The sequence below is a fragment of the Antedon mediterranea genome, chromosome 3, assembly GCF_964355755.1.
Source record: "Antedon mediterranea chromosome 3, ecAntMedi1.1, whole genome shotgun sequence".
Lineage (NCBI taxonomy): Eukaryota > Metazoa > Echinodermata > Crinoidea > Comatulida > Antedonidae > Antedon > Antedon mediterranea.
In genome coordinates, this window is record NC_092672.1 from 31,484,393 (window position 1) to 31,502,964 (window position 18,572).

At 32.2% G+C, this 18,572-nt stretch overlaps 1 protein-coding gene and 1 long non-coding RNA gene across 4 annotated transcripts in view; both read right to left on the reverse strand.

The window, feature by feature from the left end:
* LOC140045211 (uncharacterized) overlaps positions 1-11,450 on the reverse strand; it is a 147,617-nt gene extending 136,167 nt beyond the window's left edge. For both annotated transcript variants that reach the window (XM_072090026.1, XM_072090025.1), the window contains exon 1: positions 9,883-11,450. In XM_072090026.1, coding sequence (XP_071946127.1) covers positions 9,883-11,366 — 1,484 coding nt within the window. In that variant the 5' untranslated portion in view covers positions 11,367-11,450. The remainder of the gene's footprint in view (positions 1-9,882) is intronic.
* A 134-nt stretch (positions 11,451-11,584) lies between these two features.
* Positions 11,585-18,572, reverse strand: part of LOC140045216 (uncharacterized) — a 44,131-nt gene continuing 37,143 nt past the window's right edge. For both annotated transcript variants that reach the window (XR_011844557.1, XR_011844558.1), the window contains exon 3: positions 11,585-11,766. This is a non-coding gene — a long non-coding RNA (uncharacterized lncRNA). The remainder of the gene's footprint in view (positions 11,767-18,572) is intronic.

Genomic DNA, 18,572 nt, shown 5'->3' on the forward strand with positions numbered 1-18,572 from the left:
AGAACAAAAACAGGTGAGCACATAGGAAAATAAACCACAAAGTGGCACCTGTATGTTAAACCATTGCATCTGTAACCACACACTTAAATAGCACTGTATCCACACTCTCATTGAAAATGTCCATTTGTAAACACAGTATGCTTTTAATTACACAGCCAGTGAAATAAACTTGACATGTAAAGGCATTTCAACATTACCACTTTTCAAGGATAATTTTGGCAGAAGTCAAGCATCCAATTAAAAAAAAGTTTATTTTGAAAACCATCAAGAATTTTTTAAATTGTGTCATAGCCTTGTTTCTGGTATTGAGACAACCTTCACAAGGTTGAAAAAAACCTTCTTCCAAGTATTTACGCTTAAGGTGTGATAAATATGTGATGTAAGCACACAAATTCATTAAACACAGTAGAAATACTTTGACATGTATCTGCTGTATTTCAGTGCTGAAGAAAAAAGGTATTTGTTGACGCAATGATAAAATAACGAACAATCCTATCTTTGATATTGTTCCGAATATGAAAGTAAACAATACTACAGAAACATATGTAACAGCATAGATGAAATTTCCTCTATGGTAACAGGAATAACTGTTGATAAAATATAGATGTAACTATTTTACAGAAGTGTGAAGATAGCCTATCTTTGATATTACTCTGAATATAAACAAAAACTAAACAGTACTTCAGACAGGTACAAATCCAGAAACGTATGCGACCAGGTACTCTAGAAACGTATGTGACCAGGTACTCTAGAAACGTATGTGACCAGGTACTCTAGAAACGTATGCGACCAGGTACTCTAGAAACGTATGCGACCAGGTACTCTAGAAACGTATGTGACCAGGTACTCTAGAAACGTATGTGACCAGGTACTCTAGAAACGTATGTGACCAGGTACTCTAGAAACGTATGTGACCAGGTACTCTAGAAACGTATGTGACCAGGTACTCTAGAAACGTATGCGACCAGGTACAATCCAGAAACATATGTGACCAGGTACAATCCAGAAACATATGTGACCAGGTACAATCCAGAAACATATGTGACCAGGTACAATCCAGAAACGTATGTGACCAGGTACAATCCAGAAACATATGTGACCAGGTACAATCCAGAAACATATGTGACCAGGTACAATCCAGAAACGTATGTGACCAGGTACAATCCAGAAACATATGTGACCAGGTACAATCCAGAAACGTATGTGACCAGGTACAATCCAGAAACATATGTGACCAGGTACAATCCAGAAACGTATGTGACCAGAATAATGGTTTAACATAACTGAGCAAACCCAGTAGAAGATATTTAAATTTTATAGTAATTTAGAACTCTTGAAATAACCATTTAAAGCAATATCCCTTTACTTAAAGTAGCCATTAATAAATGAAAACCAAGAAGATGTTTGCAAAAGCAATTTGCTCAATAAATTTTGTAGCACATTAGAAGATTTTACAGCCGTTTTGTTGAAAACACTCCGATTAAACATATATCAATAACTTTGTTTTGTTGATGAATAAAACCAATTCATATCAGATCTCTAGAAGGACATGGTAGGCCTATATCTGGGTCTAACAGCATATAATCTCAGTTGAAAATAGCAAAGAATTCTTCTTTCTAATACATAAAAGAATTTGCTATTCAGACATATTCTATGAATAGCTGAATTGCTAGACTGCTAGTTAAAATTCTGACACTATCTGTATCTAAAAATAGCCGTATATAAGCATGTAACTCTGACACTAGCTGTGGCTAAAAGTTTAAAAGTATATTGCTATACAATTCCAACACTATGTCTGAAATTTTCTCACAAAACAGCAACAAAATTATGTATTGAATTACAAGAAAATAGTCTTAAAAATAGTACTTTTATAGACAAAAATGTACTTACCTTGTATCTCTTATAAATCCAGTTCTCTACTAAATTGAAACTGATTTCTTCTTTTCAGTCAAGATAAATATAAGCTGACCCTGATGATAAATCTTATCTTTCTTTCAATAAGATACGACTGATAGTTCTATACATCAACAATCGGAAAGATGGCTAATCAGTAGTTAAATTGCAAAGTATACTCTGTACATATGCTGTATATATCTATGAAAAATGTTAAATACTATACAACAGCAAGATCTCTATTTCTCCAACCAACTTAATGCTGTTCCGGTGGATTTACAGCCTCAGCCGCTCTCTTTATTCTTAGCTGTAAATTTTCTACAAAGTATTTCGTCAAATCCTATTTTCATATTTTGTGTAGGTTTGTAGGAGAATTTGTGAATTATAGGTACTTAACATGTTCCATTAAACACTTCCAAGCAAGATCTTGAAGTTTCTTATTTCATTAAATAGTTCTCAATGCAAAAACTATAGTAAGATAACAAAATACATTTCTAATGACATCCAAAAATAATCTCTAACTTTCCACTGTAAAACATCCAATTGTATTAAACAGTTCCCAGTGCCATCACTCACTACAAAGTATACAGCAGATCTTTGTATTGAATTTAATTCAACAAATATATTTCTAATATTATCCAGAAATAGACTCTAACTTTCCACTGATTTTCAATTGTATTAAACAGCTCCCAATGCAAAAGTCTACAGAGAAGATCTTTATATTAAATGAAAATGAAACAAATTTGAATATTATCTGGAAATAAACTTTCCACAGAAAAACATCATTGTTGTAGTAAACATTTCCCAATGCAAAACTAAAAAGTATACAGAAATTTTTAACATTCTGAATCAAAACGCAACAAATAAATTTCTGATTCTGAAATTCAAAAATACCCTCTAACTTTCCACTGAAAGATTAATACTATCCATATTTTTAAAGTCCTTTTAGTATCATGTCAAAATTATTGTGATATAATTCCTAGCACAAATCCGGAAACCAGCACCTTTGATGAATACAATATCATAACACATAATTATATTGTTGAATTTGTAATTCTTCAGTAATACAGATGCCAATTCTCTCAAACCAGTTGAATTTCTTTTGTGGAAAAGCCATTCATTAATTAATTTTCCAGCGGAATTTCAGATTTGTAAGAACACCAATCTACTTTAATAGATTACAACAACAAAATTTGTGTGCTACATCATTCAGCTGCGAGAGTTACATTTACAAATCTAGATAAATTAGTTTTAAATATGATTTAAAAATCAATTTTCAGAAAAATTAATATGTAATCATGTATGCTTTGTTAGTCTGTTGAAATATGGATATTGGAGTTGAAATATGTATTTTAACATGGTAGACAGATTGACGATTGAATAAATTAATATAGAAATGTAAGGAAAATGTATGCAATAAAGAAATGTTATTCTTTTCATATGGATTTGTGTATGCGTTAAAAAAAGATTTATAAAAAAAATCAATATAGTATTAAGCTCTGTCTACACTATCAAACCTTACGTGACAAAAATTGTGCACATATTATATGGACATGATGAAGGCAAATCACTGCCATATTTGGGTATATCACTGCTATATTTGGGTATATCACTGCCATATTTGGGTATATCACTGCTATATTTGGGTATATCACTGCCATATTTGGGTATATCACTGCCATATTTGGGTACATCACACTTTTTTTGTCAGACTAGTTTGATATTGTAGACACCTTGAAATTAAAGAGCTTGAAATTATTTATTTGCTGTATGTTTTGATGATTAATCAAATAAAGAATTTTAAGTTAAGAAGTTTAATTGCATTCCTCTCACTCATATAATATGGATTTTGTGTATGCATAGAAAAAATAGGAATATACATTGTATTGTTGCTGTATATATGTATTATGCTACTCTAACAGTTTTTAGCTATAATTACAGTAGATCCCCTATAGGGGACGTTTTTGGTCACATAGACTGTCCTCTTAATAAGAGTATCTATCTGAATAGAGGTTGGCTGTTACAACATACGAACTGACTTTCATTCCATTCAATGAAAATTGTCCTATGGTAAATAGGAGTGTGCCCTTAATAGGGATGTCCCCAAAGGAGGGGTTCACAAAATACTGCTTTACTAATAGGCCAGACACATTTTTTTTGTCTTTTGCGATATGGTCGATATCTGTTAACATTTTTGGTCTGACAATTTTAAAATAATAGAGGGCTCCATTATACTGCACATCCTCTATAAACAAACCTGGCAGGTGTTATATGAAAATATTTGATGTGCTATACAACATCAATAATAATGTCAAGTGATGACAATTTTAAACATTTTTTAATTATCAAGGCAGGTGTATATTGCCTATTAAAATCTATTTTTACAAATTTTGTTGAATTATATAGGGTACTATAGAAAAAAAGGTTTTAAAAAATTGTTTGAAGTCAATATCGATCGACAATAATATTGAGCCATGGCCTAGAAACCTCTTGCGGATTCCTTTCTAAATAGTATTTTGCGTTTTAGTGTATTTTTTAAAATTTATATAACAGCATCATTTTCAAATAGCATCAAGGTTTATTTTAAAGTAAAATCCGATTCAATCTGATATTATAGAAAAAGTAACTACTGCCCTCTTTAGTTTAAAGAAAAATACTTTAAAAAGTTTTTCAACAGCAGAGGGCAGCAAACTAAAAATAATAGGGAAACAAAATTGACTGTCAATACGAATCATACAGACTTTTTTTTTATTAAATTCTAGTCACAATTAAATAAGTGGTCCTACATAAAATAACCAAACAGACACATTCATTTTACCAATACAGAAAAACAACAAGAAAGTATGTGATACTGTTGAAGTCAGATCATAGTAGATCCAGTTAAAATCATCCCAAGGTACAAGGTACACTTTGTGTATAAACAAAGTGTTCTGACCTCTTTGGCTTATTAATTAAAGCAGAATTCAATTTTGTTTTTTTTGCTTACTGTGGAAGCCATAGTCCCCCTTTTCACCACACATCTGGGTTCGCACATGGATTTCTTTTTTTGCATATGGCACATACACATTTCTTCACACAATCTTTTAATGGTTGGCAGGTATTACAAGACTCCAAAAGCCATGAAATAACAATAAATCTGTTTTAAAAAAATCCTTCAGAAAGAGAAGGAAAAAAGAGAGAAGATCCTCATTTATGGACTATAGTTTTATGACCAAATCAGCAATTGGAATTCATCAGGTCCGCTAAAAAAAGATGTGACTCTGTTATATATATATATCCCAGTGAGATAACATAAAATCCTATGCACTTTTTTTGACAATTAAATTTCCTAAGGCTGTGAAAAGTCATAGTTAAAATGACTCACCTCATTAACAAAAATAACAATGACTATCAGCTTAATAAATATACTCATAATAAATAATTACAATATGTGACACAGACGCAATTAAGACATTTGACTTTAAATGTAATTTTGCAGGATATTATACAAAATTATATCATTAATTTTTTTTTAAGGATTACAGTATACCTCTATTAACAAAGTGTCCACTTAAAAGTGGTTTCCCCTAAATACGCTGTAGTGTTAAAAACATATTGCCCTTTGTTTGTTTCACTGAAAAGTGTTTTTTTATAGTGGGGTCTTCTGAATAGGGATGTCCTAAAGGAGGGAGAGGGAGGGGATTCTACTATAGTCCCATTTCCCTCACCTCCACCCCCGCAAAAATAAAAATAAAAAACAAAAACTAGAAATCACAACTAAAAAAAAAGTCAAACCCACTTTGAATGAAATATTTCATACAACTTTTGATAGAAAATCAATTAATGGGTCAAATTGTACCACAGAAAGTAGCCACCTGCGAATTCTATTCTATGCTGGTAATTTTTAAAATTTGGAAGTGAACATATTAAATCTTGTTGAAAAGGCCAAAAATTAATTTGATAAATTGCAAGAATTTAGATGAAACTTTTAGATATCCCAAAATAGAAATAATCAGGCCAGATAATCATATTCAGGAAGCCACTGTTTAGAATCGAGTACGTACAGATTTAGATAGAAACTAGCATCTGTCTCGTATATAGCTGCACAGTCACGCATTTCAAAATATATTAAAAAAATATGTGTTTCAATAAAGTATATGCCTGATGAAATTATATTTTGAAATAAAAAAATTACTGTTGAATAAACCTGTTTCCTTTTAGACCAGAAAATTGGAATGAAATGAGATACAAAGAATCCATGTATCATTTTTATTGTCTTATACATACTTTTTAGAACATAAAAAAAACTGTGATGGTGATTTAACAGTACTATAAAGTAGCTTAGACTTGTATTGTGGTCTCATCTGAGTTACAAACATTTTTGTCAAGCATTTTTTTATTTTGTTGGTTATACTGTAGCAATAGATAATCAAATGATTACACTGCCTTTAAATTTGAAGATTTTTTTTCTCAAGATTTGATGTATATTACTAAAGCTTTGTCTACACTATCAAACTTTATGTGAAAAAAAAATGTGATGTGTCCATATATGGATATGATGTTATATCACTATCATATTTGGGCATATCATTACCATAGGCACATCACACTTGATAGACATCTTATAATTGGTGTCTAGGAAAATGTTACATTTAATAACAGCAATATTTTCCCACTTCTATTCAAGGAACACATAAATTTCCTGTAAAATAAACAAGAGCTTTTAACACTATGGCCAGCCCGATTACCAGGGGACAACTCTATAGGGGATACTTTGTTGAGTCCCAAAGGTGTATTCTATAGTATACAAATAGCAGGCCTATAGTCATGCTTCCTGACACTCCTCCACTCACTGGTTTATAAATAACATTATCTACAAATATTTACACTAAACATAACTTTTAAAATGTTAAACATTACGGTTTCATAATTGTTATGAAATGACTTGCATGTTATACTAATTATAAAATGCTTTGTCGGTATGTCTTCAGGTAATCCTAAACCCGTAATTAATTAAGTGATATCATCAGACATGTCAACATAAAAGGTACTGCCATATTTAATAAGAATATGATGATTATCATGTTTCCTGCCAATTATTTTCAAAAGTCATGGATAAAAATAAACTGTGCAGGGTTGTGTAGCCACCAGTACGGTTGGTAAGGTTTAAACCTGACCACTTTTTTACACAAGCCTTTGACAACCCAGCGGCTTGAACAGAGATTGTTACCTTTTCTTCATGACTGCTGTGTACTACCTAAATAGCATGAGGGATCATGGCAAAGTTAGGTTTGTTCAATTCATAAACTTTGCATTGAAATTAACTAAAATGATACATGCAATAAAAAGTAAAGATATTGTAGTTACTGCTGCAGTAGAATAATTTTGACACGATTCCTATATGAAACCAAAATTATTTTTTTTTACAGATTTCCCTCGAATTGAACACTAGAAGACTACAGAGTTTTGACAACGAAGGTACAAAGTCTGTATTACTGTTGGTTATGGAAATACTGTAGGTATGAAAGGACTTAAATCCTAATTCGCACATGAATTTTTGTTTGGACAAACAAACCAAGCAATTGGTAAATTTTCACTGGATGAATCCAGTGTTTTTGCAATTTACTCAATGTAGTTGAGTGAAATATCTACAGTAAAACCTAACATTCAGAGTAAAAGTCGCCCTAGAGGGCACTTGGACAATGCAAGACCTGAAGAATATTCAGGAACACAAAAACAAAATATTGATCAAAAACTCCCTATAAGGGCACACAAAATGTAGAAAGTTTGCTGAAAGAAGTGAAAATGTTGATGATGCAAGTTGAGAAATACATTTCAAGTTTACATCGTTTATCGTTAAATAGTTAGGCTAAATGTTTTGTAATTCGCCCCTAAAATGTAGTCTATAAAAATGGTAAAGCTTTTCAGGATAGGTAAATATAGTTATTCTACATTAGTATTCCAAACACTTCCTCATTTTAATCTTATTCAGTTTAGAAGTACGTTAGAAGTACGTTAGAAGCGGCTTTTAAACTTTTAATACATCCTACGTGGAAACAATTACATGTACTTTAAGCTTTAAAAACAAACAGGGAGATATCCCTTCCTGATCCTCACTACAATTTAAAACAATGCTTTTAACCACATTTAAACTAAAAACTAATTCTAAGTGGGTTCTGTAAAATGTTAATTGTTATTTTAGATATTCATTTCTCACTTTAGTAGTTTAAAGTATTGTATCTAAAGTTGTTATAATACTTAACAAATGTATGTACACATGTTTCCCTTTCCTATGGATATTACAATATATCATAAGGAAATACAAGTTTACAAGGTTTTTTTTATCTTTGCTGAACATCCTAAAATATTGGTAATTATATAGCAAGTATTGTTAAAGAATTAATATATCTTTGCCAGGGCACTATTTAAAAAATAGTTCAGTCGTCCATCCAAGTATTTCGAGTTAATTTTGTTTTTTCAGAATTGTACATGACCTGGTTATGCATAGATTTAAAACATAATTTGGATATAAAAAAATAAAATATAGCTAAATTTTAAAAATTCTCAATCTTTATCATGGTATAAAGTGAAGTTGCATTTTGAAGATACTGTGTTCAAGCCAGGTAAACTTTATTATTAAAATATTCATTATAATCTGTGGTTTTTCATAAAAATTATAGAATCAATTTTTAGTAATTTAATACATAATAGTATGTTGTTTTCTGTGTAGTTTCAATTCATAAATGTTTGTACTTTATGTAAGGTAAACAAAACACACCTATCGGATCTATGTGTTAAAAGGTCAAGTTAAGGTCAACTTTGATAGGTATGGATTTTACATTTTGTTTTGGATTGGTATCGTACATACAATGTTATGACAACAATTATTATTAATGACTTTGAAATCATTATACTCTTCTCTACCCCCTGTTGTATAAATTTAGGACGTGACCTACAGAAATTTAAAGTAACATAACATGTGGGTCGCTGTGACTTAGCTTCTCATAAAGTAGGTCAGATATAATATACAAATAATTAAACTTAATAAATACATGATATCTAGTGATATTATAATTACATTTTACACCTCAAGTCGTTTGATGAGTTTAGTCATAATTTCATACTTGAGCCTACGAAAAAAAATTGGATAATTTCCAATATTGTCACCGCAAACGTCCGGTTCGTGCTAAAAAGTTCAAAGTCACTTTAACTAGATGTATCCACCCAACGGTAAGTAAATAAGTGACAATAGTGCCAGTAAACACATGGATGATTAAAATTATGTTTTTAAATAAAAAATATTATCTTAAAGCAATTAGTGCAGTAAATTAACCTAAAATGTTCACATGACTTTTTTGTGAAAATGTATTCTTAGGAAATTAAGGATATAGAAGAATAAACCAATATTAAAGTTAAAATAATATGTAACATTTGGTGACTTTTAATGTTTAATATGTTATTTTTGCATTATCATTTGGAAATTTTTAATGAAAAATATAAAAAAATAGGACTTATTATATCTTTGCGAGTTATATATTTATTTAGTGATATGCCTAAATATAGTAGTGATATGACATCATCATGTCCATGGGCACATCACATATTATTATTGTCACATAAAGTTTGATAGTGTAAACAGAGCTTTAGACTAAGACTAAATAAAAAAAAAACAAATTGAATATACTGTACATTTATATAAAAATGAACTTTTTAAGTAAAAGTGAAAATAATTTAATTTATCTAAAACATTTTTTTTTTATTAAAAAAGATAACTTACTTGTTCTAATTGTATTGTTATTGTTACGCTTTTTTATGGGTGTATTAGTAACAGGAAGGACACCGTTTACTCTACACAGTAAAAATGTAAATAAATTGGTTCACAAGGCTACGATATGAAATCTGATCTTTCGATCGAACAAAAAATAAAAATGCAGTAAAAATAGAAAATCCAAAACTATCATGTCGCATTTAGTATTATCTTAGAAAATCTAAAAATAAAAAGACACTTACTTGGAACAATAAATGCAGGATTCATGGAATAAGCGTCCTTTTATATACGCACGTTCTCGTCCAACCGTAAATCCACACAGGCTACATATCCCACGTGCTGAACCACCACGCTGTCTCGGTTTTCGACTCACTTTGCGTGCTTTTTCTGATCCAGTACGTACAAGAAATCCTTCTTGCGAATCTCTGGTTTTATATGGGTCGCTCAAGGTACGCTTGTAGTATGGTTTGCGTTTTACAGGTGGGCCTAAACGTCTGCGATCGTCCTTCGACAAGGTTACGCGTAAAACCTCCTGGAAGGACGAACGTTTCTCGGTAGTGCCATTAAAATCTTCGCTTGTAACATTATCAAACCAAACTTCATCACTCTCGCAACTTAAGTCAGAGAAGCGTACAGTAATATCTGAACTTAATGATTTCTTAAGTGCCATTTTCGTTACCGTTTGATCATCTTCATTAATATTTTTATAACTATCGTCCTTGCTTTTGTTATTATCATCCTTGTTCTTGCGACGTAAGGAAAACAAACGGCCAAAAACCGATGAAGCAGTGCTTGGACTTTTTGGCATTTTCTCGATGTTTACGCTTTTCTCCGGCGATTTTCCTGTAGGATTTTCCTGCATACTGTTAAATTTATTCATGTTACATTTATCTGTTGAGTATAATTGCTGAGCAGCCGACAGGCTTCCGTTTTTCTCTAGAGATGTTGAGTCACACGCTTCAACCCTGATATCGTGATGATCTAATCTTACAGCTTGTGGTGTATCTGGCTTTCCTGTACCAGCTGATGTCAGAGTTTCAGTTGGCTTTTCATTAGCCTTTGAATCCTGATTGGATCCTAAATTTATTCTCGCGAATGGCACATGATCTGATTCTGTGATCTCAATCGCTTTAGTTTCATCATTATCCAAAACTTGATTGACCTCATGCAAATATATGTTCTCTTCGGAATTCTTGGATCCGGGGTTTCCTTGTAACACGACAGGAGCAGTCAACACAACAGGAGCGGTCAAACTATAATCTGGCTCAGAATCAAAATCCTGTGGAACAAAGAAACAATGATCTAAGCTACAGTGACGTGTGGGTTGAAATTTTTCTTTCGCTTGCCAAAAACGCTGTGATCTTCCATCGTTCATACTGGTTGAACGCTGATGTTCTTCTCTTGGGATTTGACTGTAAGTTAAATTATTATCAAAAACAGAATCTTCTGACAAAACTTGTTGCAAAATGTTTTCACTCGGACCGCAAATGTCAAGATGAAGTTCCTTGCGATTAGCTCCTTTTTGCCGCCTTTTACGCAAATTCTCGTTTGCATTGCTTGCTTGAGCAGAGCTTCCAGTAAAAATTTGTTTTGTATTGTTTAAAAATTCATCAGATTCCGGTTTAGTGGTCGAATGTTCATTATCATCTCCTGATGAACTAGACCGTGAGCTTATTGTTCTTGGACGTAGAAAATTCATAGAATTGCTACCTGCGTCCCATCCCATTTCACTTGTTTGATACGAATATCTTTTTGGAATAAATGGTGATTCCCTTCGAGAAAAAGTTCTATTCTTTGACGATTCTGTCAAACATTTAGCAAACATCTGACCGTTGACAGCCTCATCGAATGACATAACACGCTTCGTCCCGCTGTCCGACATCGAACGGCCAAATCCTGAGATGGGTAGAGATTGATTTGAACCCGAATTCCAGAAGTGATCTTGTGGTGTTCTAACCATCGGACCATTTCCGCAACTGTCGGATACTGACCTTCGAAGAATTTCAGGTGGCGCCCTTGCATACATTCTTCTTGGTCCTAAATATTGAGTTTTTCTAACTTCCATATTGCGTGTCGGGTCAGAGGTTATCAAATTACTCTGCATGGAATCGTTAAATTTCAGAAACCTGAAAACAATAACAAATGGTTATTAAAAAATATTGCTTTTTACTTTTACCTTATTAAGGGAAAACCCTAAAGGAACACTTTCTTTAGTCCCTGAGGTGTAAATATAAATACTGAAATTTGTAAATAAATGTGGTTTATGTGACTAATTTCCATTAAATTTATTCATGATGTTACCAATAAATGTATTTTTGAGTAGGTAAGTATTCTTATATGTATGATTTAATGTGGTGTGATTTTTTAAGTAAAAATGTCTGACCTGTCTAGAAAAAAGTATGTTCTTTTAAAATTATATGTACAAACAAATAAACTGTTGCACACTGTTTGGAATAAGCAACAATTACATCATAAAAAGTGTGTTTTTATAGACAAAAAAAGATACTTATAAATAAAACGTCATCTTAAGTTAAAGAAAAAGCATAGCCAATTTAATCCACTCCTACCCTGTCACAAGACCAAAGGTGAAACATATATATTTAGTAGATCATCACCTTAATGCATAATTACAAAATTACAATATGCAAATAATATGTGATTCATAGACAACAAACAAATCATTGACCTTTAACCTGTAATCAGGTAAAAGTGCAATTCTAATCTATATTTTTAATATTGCATCGTAATATTCTTGCATACATATGCAAAACCCTTTTAAAAGGCACAGCCATATGAACAGATACGTGGCCATTTTAAGGAGTCCCTGCCCTAGTGATATTTAGTTACCAGCAGCAGTTAGGGCAGCTTAAATTCTAGTTCATTTGCTAGCTGCTGTTAATTGTATACCTATTATATGGAAAAACACAGAAACCAACCATCTTATTATAACAATGAATTCCCACAAATTCAAGCTATGGGGAAATTTCCCTTTGACGCTTTTCCAATCTTATTGTTTATTGTTTATTCCATTCATGGAAAGAAATAGACATAAGAAAATGTTATTATCTCTAATTGAAAGAAATTACAAGAGCTTGCAGTCCAGCATAGATAAAAGATGAGAAAAAGAAATACAGAGGATAATTATAGCCAAGTGCGGGAAATGTTGTTTGCATGGTGCAGGGGCAAGTGCTTAGGTCACAAACTTTGACAACTAAAATGATTTTATTAACTACTTTTATGTATATATTTTCGACAGATTATTAATATTACAGTATATTTACATAGCCTATGTAAATACGCAAACGTGATTGGTTGAAACTGCATCACATGACTACCGCTGCGAGGATCGTAAATCGTATATATCCTCGAGAACGATGATATTGACTGAGTATTTTTCGCGTAATTATCATGTCCCCTGTCATTAATCATATAAATTCTCGAGTACGGGGTCTTGAACTTGCGATGAAATTGTCACTCCATCACAAGACAACGCTTCATGCGCTGCGCCACGGAACTTGCTTGAAGAACTTAATCATCTAAACTATTTAAACTATGCATACATAGCACCCTCATTTATTTTTAGTCCTCCCTAGATGTGATGAAACACCGTTTGTGATTGGTTAATACTCACAGTAGTAACTGGTACGCGCGCGACGCACTGAACATCCGGTGATTCGGCTACTCAAAGTATGAAGACAAATTATTATTTATTCGGCCTAGGCCTACCTGATATTATTATTAATGTAGGCTTATTGATGGAAATTCTTCTGTTATTATTTAAACGACCTAGGCTATTGAATATTTCATTGCCAAGGAATCATTAATTACCATAGTAATTATCTGTATATTATTCTTCGAAAGGTAAGGTGTCTGGGCATCTTGTTTACATACATACCATACAATACAAAAAGGAGGCCTGGCCTAGCCTAGCTACCCGACCCAGTAGATATTCTACTTGTTGTTGGCTATGTAATATAACAGATATCGCCTTTTATATCGGTAAAATATAAGATTAGACATCTCCTCGGGAATAATATTAAGTTCGTGGGAATTATATATTTCCCTCAGCTTCGGGAAATATATATTCCCTCGAACATATCATTCCCTCGGGGATGTTAAATCTTATATTTAACCTCTCAGCAGTCAATATCTGTATAATATTAGCCCTGTGGGAATATACAATATCTATCAAACTTTATGTGACAAAAAAATGTGCCCATGGACATGATGATGACGTCATCACTACTACATTTGGGCTCATCACTACTTTATTTGAGCATATCACTACTATATTTGGGTATATCACTACAATATTTGGGCATATCACTACAATATTTGGGCCCATCACATTTTTTGTGTCAAACTAGTTTGATAGTGCAGACAGGGCTTTTACAAATATTAAATTGTTTAGGCATGCTACTAAATATATCCTACACATATAAATTGGAAACGCAATACAATAACACTTTATTATTAACTAATGGTCTAGGGAACTGACGCCCTGTTTTGTAATGATTACTGCTGTTTACGATAACTTTAATTTATTATTTTCAATAATTTGTGATTTGACAAAAGCAAGAGAATTGTTATTCCGTATTCTACATACGATAAAACAATTTCATACTTTGTTTGCCGTAGTGTTAAGCCTATGGGAAAATGTTGCTAATTTGGTTTGAGGTTTAGGAAATAATATCAATGCTTTGATAAATAATTATTTGAAAGTACCCAGACCTACTTAAAAAATTAACTTATTATTTTTCCTTAAGGAACATAAACGATTATATTACATAGCCTATGTAAATACGTGAACGTGATTGGTTGAAACTGCATCACATGACTACCGCTGCGAGGATCGTAAATCGTATATATCTTCGAGAACGATGATATTGACTGTGTAATTTTCGCGTATTTTTCGTGTCCCCTGTCATTAAACATATAAATTCTCGAGTTCGATGATATTGACTGTGTAATTTTCGTGTGGCAACACTCGCGTTTGCTGATAAATAAACAAAAGTCATCTACTGGATCTTGAATTTGGGTGGAATTGTCACTCCATCGCAAGACAACGCTTCAACCGCTGCGCCACTGAACTTGCTTGAAGAAATTAATCTTCTAAACTATTTAAGCTATGCATACATAGCGCCCTCATTTGTTATTAGTCCACCCTAAATGTGATGAAACACCGTTTGTGATTGGTCAATACTCACGGTGTAGTAACCTAGTAACTAGTACGCGCTGAACATCCGGTGATTCGGCTCCTCGAAGAGAAGTTAAGAAGACGAATTATTTATTCGGCCTACCTGATTATATTATTATTATTAATAGGCTTATTGATGGAAATTCTTCTGTTAATTTAAACGACCTAGGCCTAAGTGAATATTTTATTGCCAAGGAATCATTAATTAGTAATTATCTCTATATTATTCTTCGCAAGGTAAGGTGTCTAGGCAGGCTTGTTTAAATACAATACAAATATAGGAGGCCTAGCCTAGCCTAGCTTCACCCAACCCAGCAGACTTGTTCTTGGCTATATAATATAACAGATATTGCCTTTTATATCGGTTAAATATAAGATTTGACATCCCCTCAGGAATGATATTAAGTTCTCGGGGAATATATATTTCCCTCAGCTGGCGCTTCGGGAAATATATATTCCCTCGAACTTAATATCATTCCCTCGGGGATGTCAAATCTTATATTTAACCTCTAAGCAGTCAATATCTGTATAATATGATCTGTCAATATCGAAATACTAAATCCATTGCACACTTAGAGTGTGGAAGGGCGGGGGGGGGGGGGGGGGGAGGACGTAATGTACCGGTACCACTTAAAGATGTTAATAGACAACTTCCAAATTTGTAATCAACTATTTTTGTAATTTGTAATCAACTATTTGTTGGAAGTATTCTATGCAAGAATTTATGTATTGTTCCCTCCAAAACATGAAAAATGACAAATAATAAAATCTGATTTTGAATAGGCCATTTTGTATTTTTAATCAAGTTATTCCCTGGTTTTCTTATAAAAAGACAAAATAAACTGTTAAATTCAGCCAAAAACCCATTGAAAAAAAAAAATTCAGGATTACAATATTTCTTTAATCATGAGAACAGATAAAGATAAAACCATACATGATATAAAAGATATCAAATGTTGAAGCTGATCTAACAGACTTGCAAAGAAAGTTTCAAAATAGGAGAAAATTCAGAAGCAGTTTAAGTCTACAATAAATAGAAATTACTCATAAAGCAGTAACAGACTGAATGCTTGGCTGGATATTAAATTATGCTATATAATTCAGGGGAATTATCTCTTAACTGGATTTATAAAATTTATTAATTCATTTATAATTCAATATGTATTACAGTCTAATTTGCTCAGAAATGGAAAATATTATTTATTAATTTTTAAGGTAACATCAAAGAAATGAATGCAGAGTCTCTCAATTTCCAAATTTGTAATCAACTATTTTTGTAATTTGTAATCAACTATTTGTTGGAAGTATTCTATGCAAGAATTTATGTATTGTTCCCCCCCAAAACATGAAAAATAATAAAATCTGACTTTGAATAGGCCATTTTGTATTTTTAATCAAGTTATTCCCTGGTTTTCTTATAAAAGACAAAATAAACTGTTAAATTCAGCCACAAACCTATTGGAAAAAAAAAAAGAAAACATTAAACCTAAAGCTCTGTCTACAATATCAAACTAGTTTTACATTTGACATGTGATGTGTCCAAATATGGTAGTGATATGCTTAAATATGGTAGTGATATGACATCATCATGTCCAAATATGGGCACATCACTTTTTTTTGTCACATATTGTTTGATAGTGTGGACAGAGATTAAGATAATGTTACCAATGTGCCTAAACAAATACATAAAAAAAATCCTTATTAACATGTAGATTTGTAGAAGATCGCATAGCTATCTTGTCGTAATGATCGCAACTTGGAAATCACAGCTTCAATGCTTGTAAATCAGAAACGAATCAAATCTGAAATGCCAAGTCCATACGAGTTTCATCTACTTAATATCACAAACACAGGTATACTGTAATTTGGGTACAGGCTCTTTGTTATTACAGTACATCTATTCGAAAAAAAAAATGTTGAAAGAAAAATAACTGTATATTACACTGTATACATAATTGGATGAATACAATCTACCTCAAAATTTATCCCAAAATGTTCAAATTTATTATTAACATCCTAAAAACTGTTTGTTACCAAACAATGGTATTCAATTCATCAATAATTTGTTAGTAAAATAATTAAAAAAAGGAGATAAGTTAAGATGGAGAGATGAAATCACCAAACACACCCCCCTGGACAAGAATGGCATGACAGAAGAAAACTGAAATTGCAGGAGGGCTTAATCCAATAATGGATGAACCACCTGAGGATGATGAATATAATGATGATTATGACGGTGAAGATTAAGATGATGATGATGATGTAAAACATTATAGATTTTTAAACAAAAATAAACATCTTTTTATAAAATGAATCTGAATCTTGGAAAAATAACTTATTCGAAAGGAGTACCATACTTACAGTACATGACCCTTGGAAAAATATTTGTCAACATAGAAGTAGTTTAGACATGAATGAAAGTTGGATAAATCCCCTATGACATTACTACAGTGAATCATGACTAAATAGAACATTGAATAGTGAAATTCCACCTGATAATGTGTGTCAATAAATACAGAAAATAGAACATTGAAAGTACAATAGATTTGTACAACCTCCAGCCAGATGGTAAAAGCATCAAAATATAGGTAGGGTCATTGCAAAGGATTTTTACAGAATGTCTTTTCCAATTGTTTTTCTTTATTTAGGAATCAGGATCAGGCAAGGGAAACACTTCATTGTGAGAAGTTAGATATAGGTTAAATTCTTTGAGGTAACAATTAATAGCCTGAGGGTATTCTTGTTTAAATGAGAGTTTTATAAAGTTTGCAATTTAGTCAATGTACAGAACAATTTAACAACGAGAACAGATTTATACAATAGAATTGTTATCATAGGTTATATTGAACTATCATAGGTTATATTTAACTATCATAGGTTATATTTAACTAAATAGACTATTAAACTGTTTATTTAAAAAGGCTATACTTAGTATATAACGACAAAACAACTAATTTAAAAAAAAAAAGACATTGTTATCGTGGTAGGTTTGTATACAATGGATTTGTTTCATTCTCAATTGGTTCAAAATAAGTGAGTGGCTTAAAAGTTGTTCAACTGTAATATTAGCACCTCTAGGCTATTGAAAATTACTTTTAAAATTAATATACAGATCCAGTTGTAATCCCACTATGGGATATATAGGCTCATACTCAAACAGTAATCTTTACACATTATGTATGAATTAAATGCACTGGAATGAAGTTTCCAAAAAAAATTCAGAAACTAAACCGATTTATGGAGGAAAGAGAGGGAGGTGAGAGAGAAAGGGAGGAGGAGAGGGTGAGAGAGGGAGGAGGAAGATGAGAGAGGGAGGAGGAAGGAAGGAGGGGAGAGAGGTCCACATTTTTTAGTTAAATAAAATAAGAGAAAAAAAATGACTAGACTAGGTCCTACCACGCGAGTTTGACTGCGAGTTGACTGCAATTATCCCAGTGCAGCAGAGTTCATTTTTGGGGTCAAATTGAGACGCGATTGTTTTGCAGCTAAAAATTGCTCCATGGAAACCAGTTTCAGATTGGTTCTTTGCGATCGAGACCGGAATTAATTGGGGTTTTTTAAACCGTTTTTAAAATCGGTCCTTTTTTGTGGAGACCCATTTTTGCTGGCAACAAAAAAACATTCTGTAAAAGAATAGTATTCAAAACCCTATTTTCTGGTCAATAGAAACAGGCCCTATGATATTGAAAAGGTTTATCATGATAACACTAGCATTGAAAATACATGACGACGACA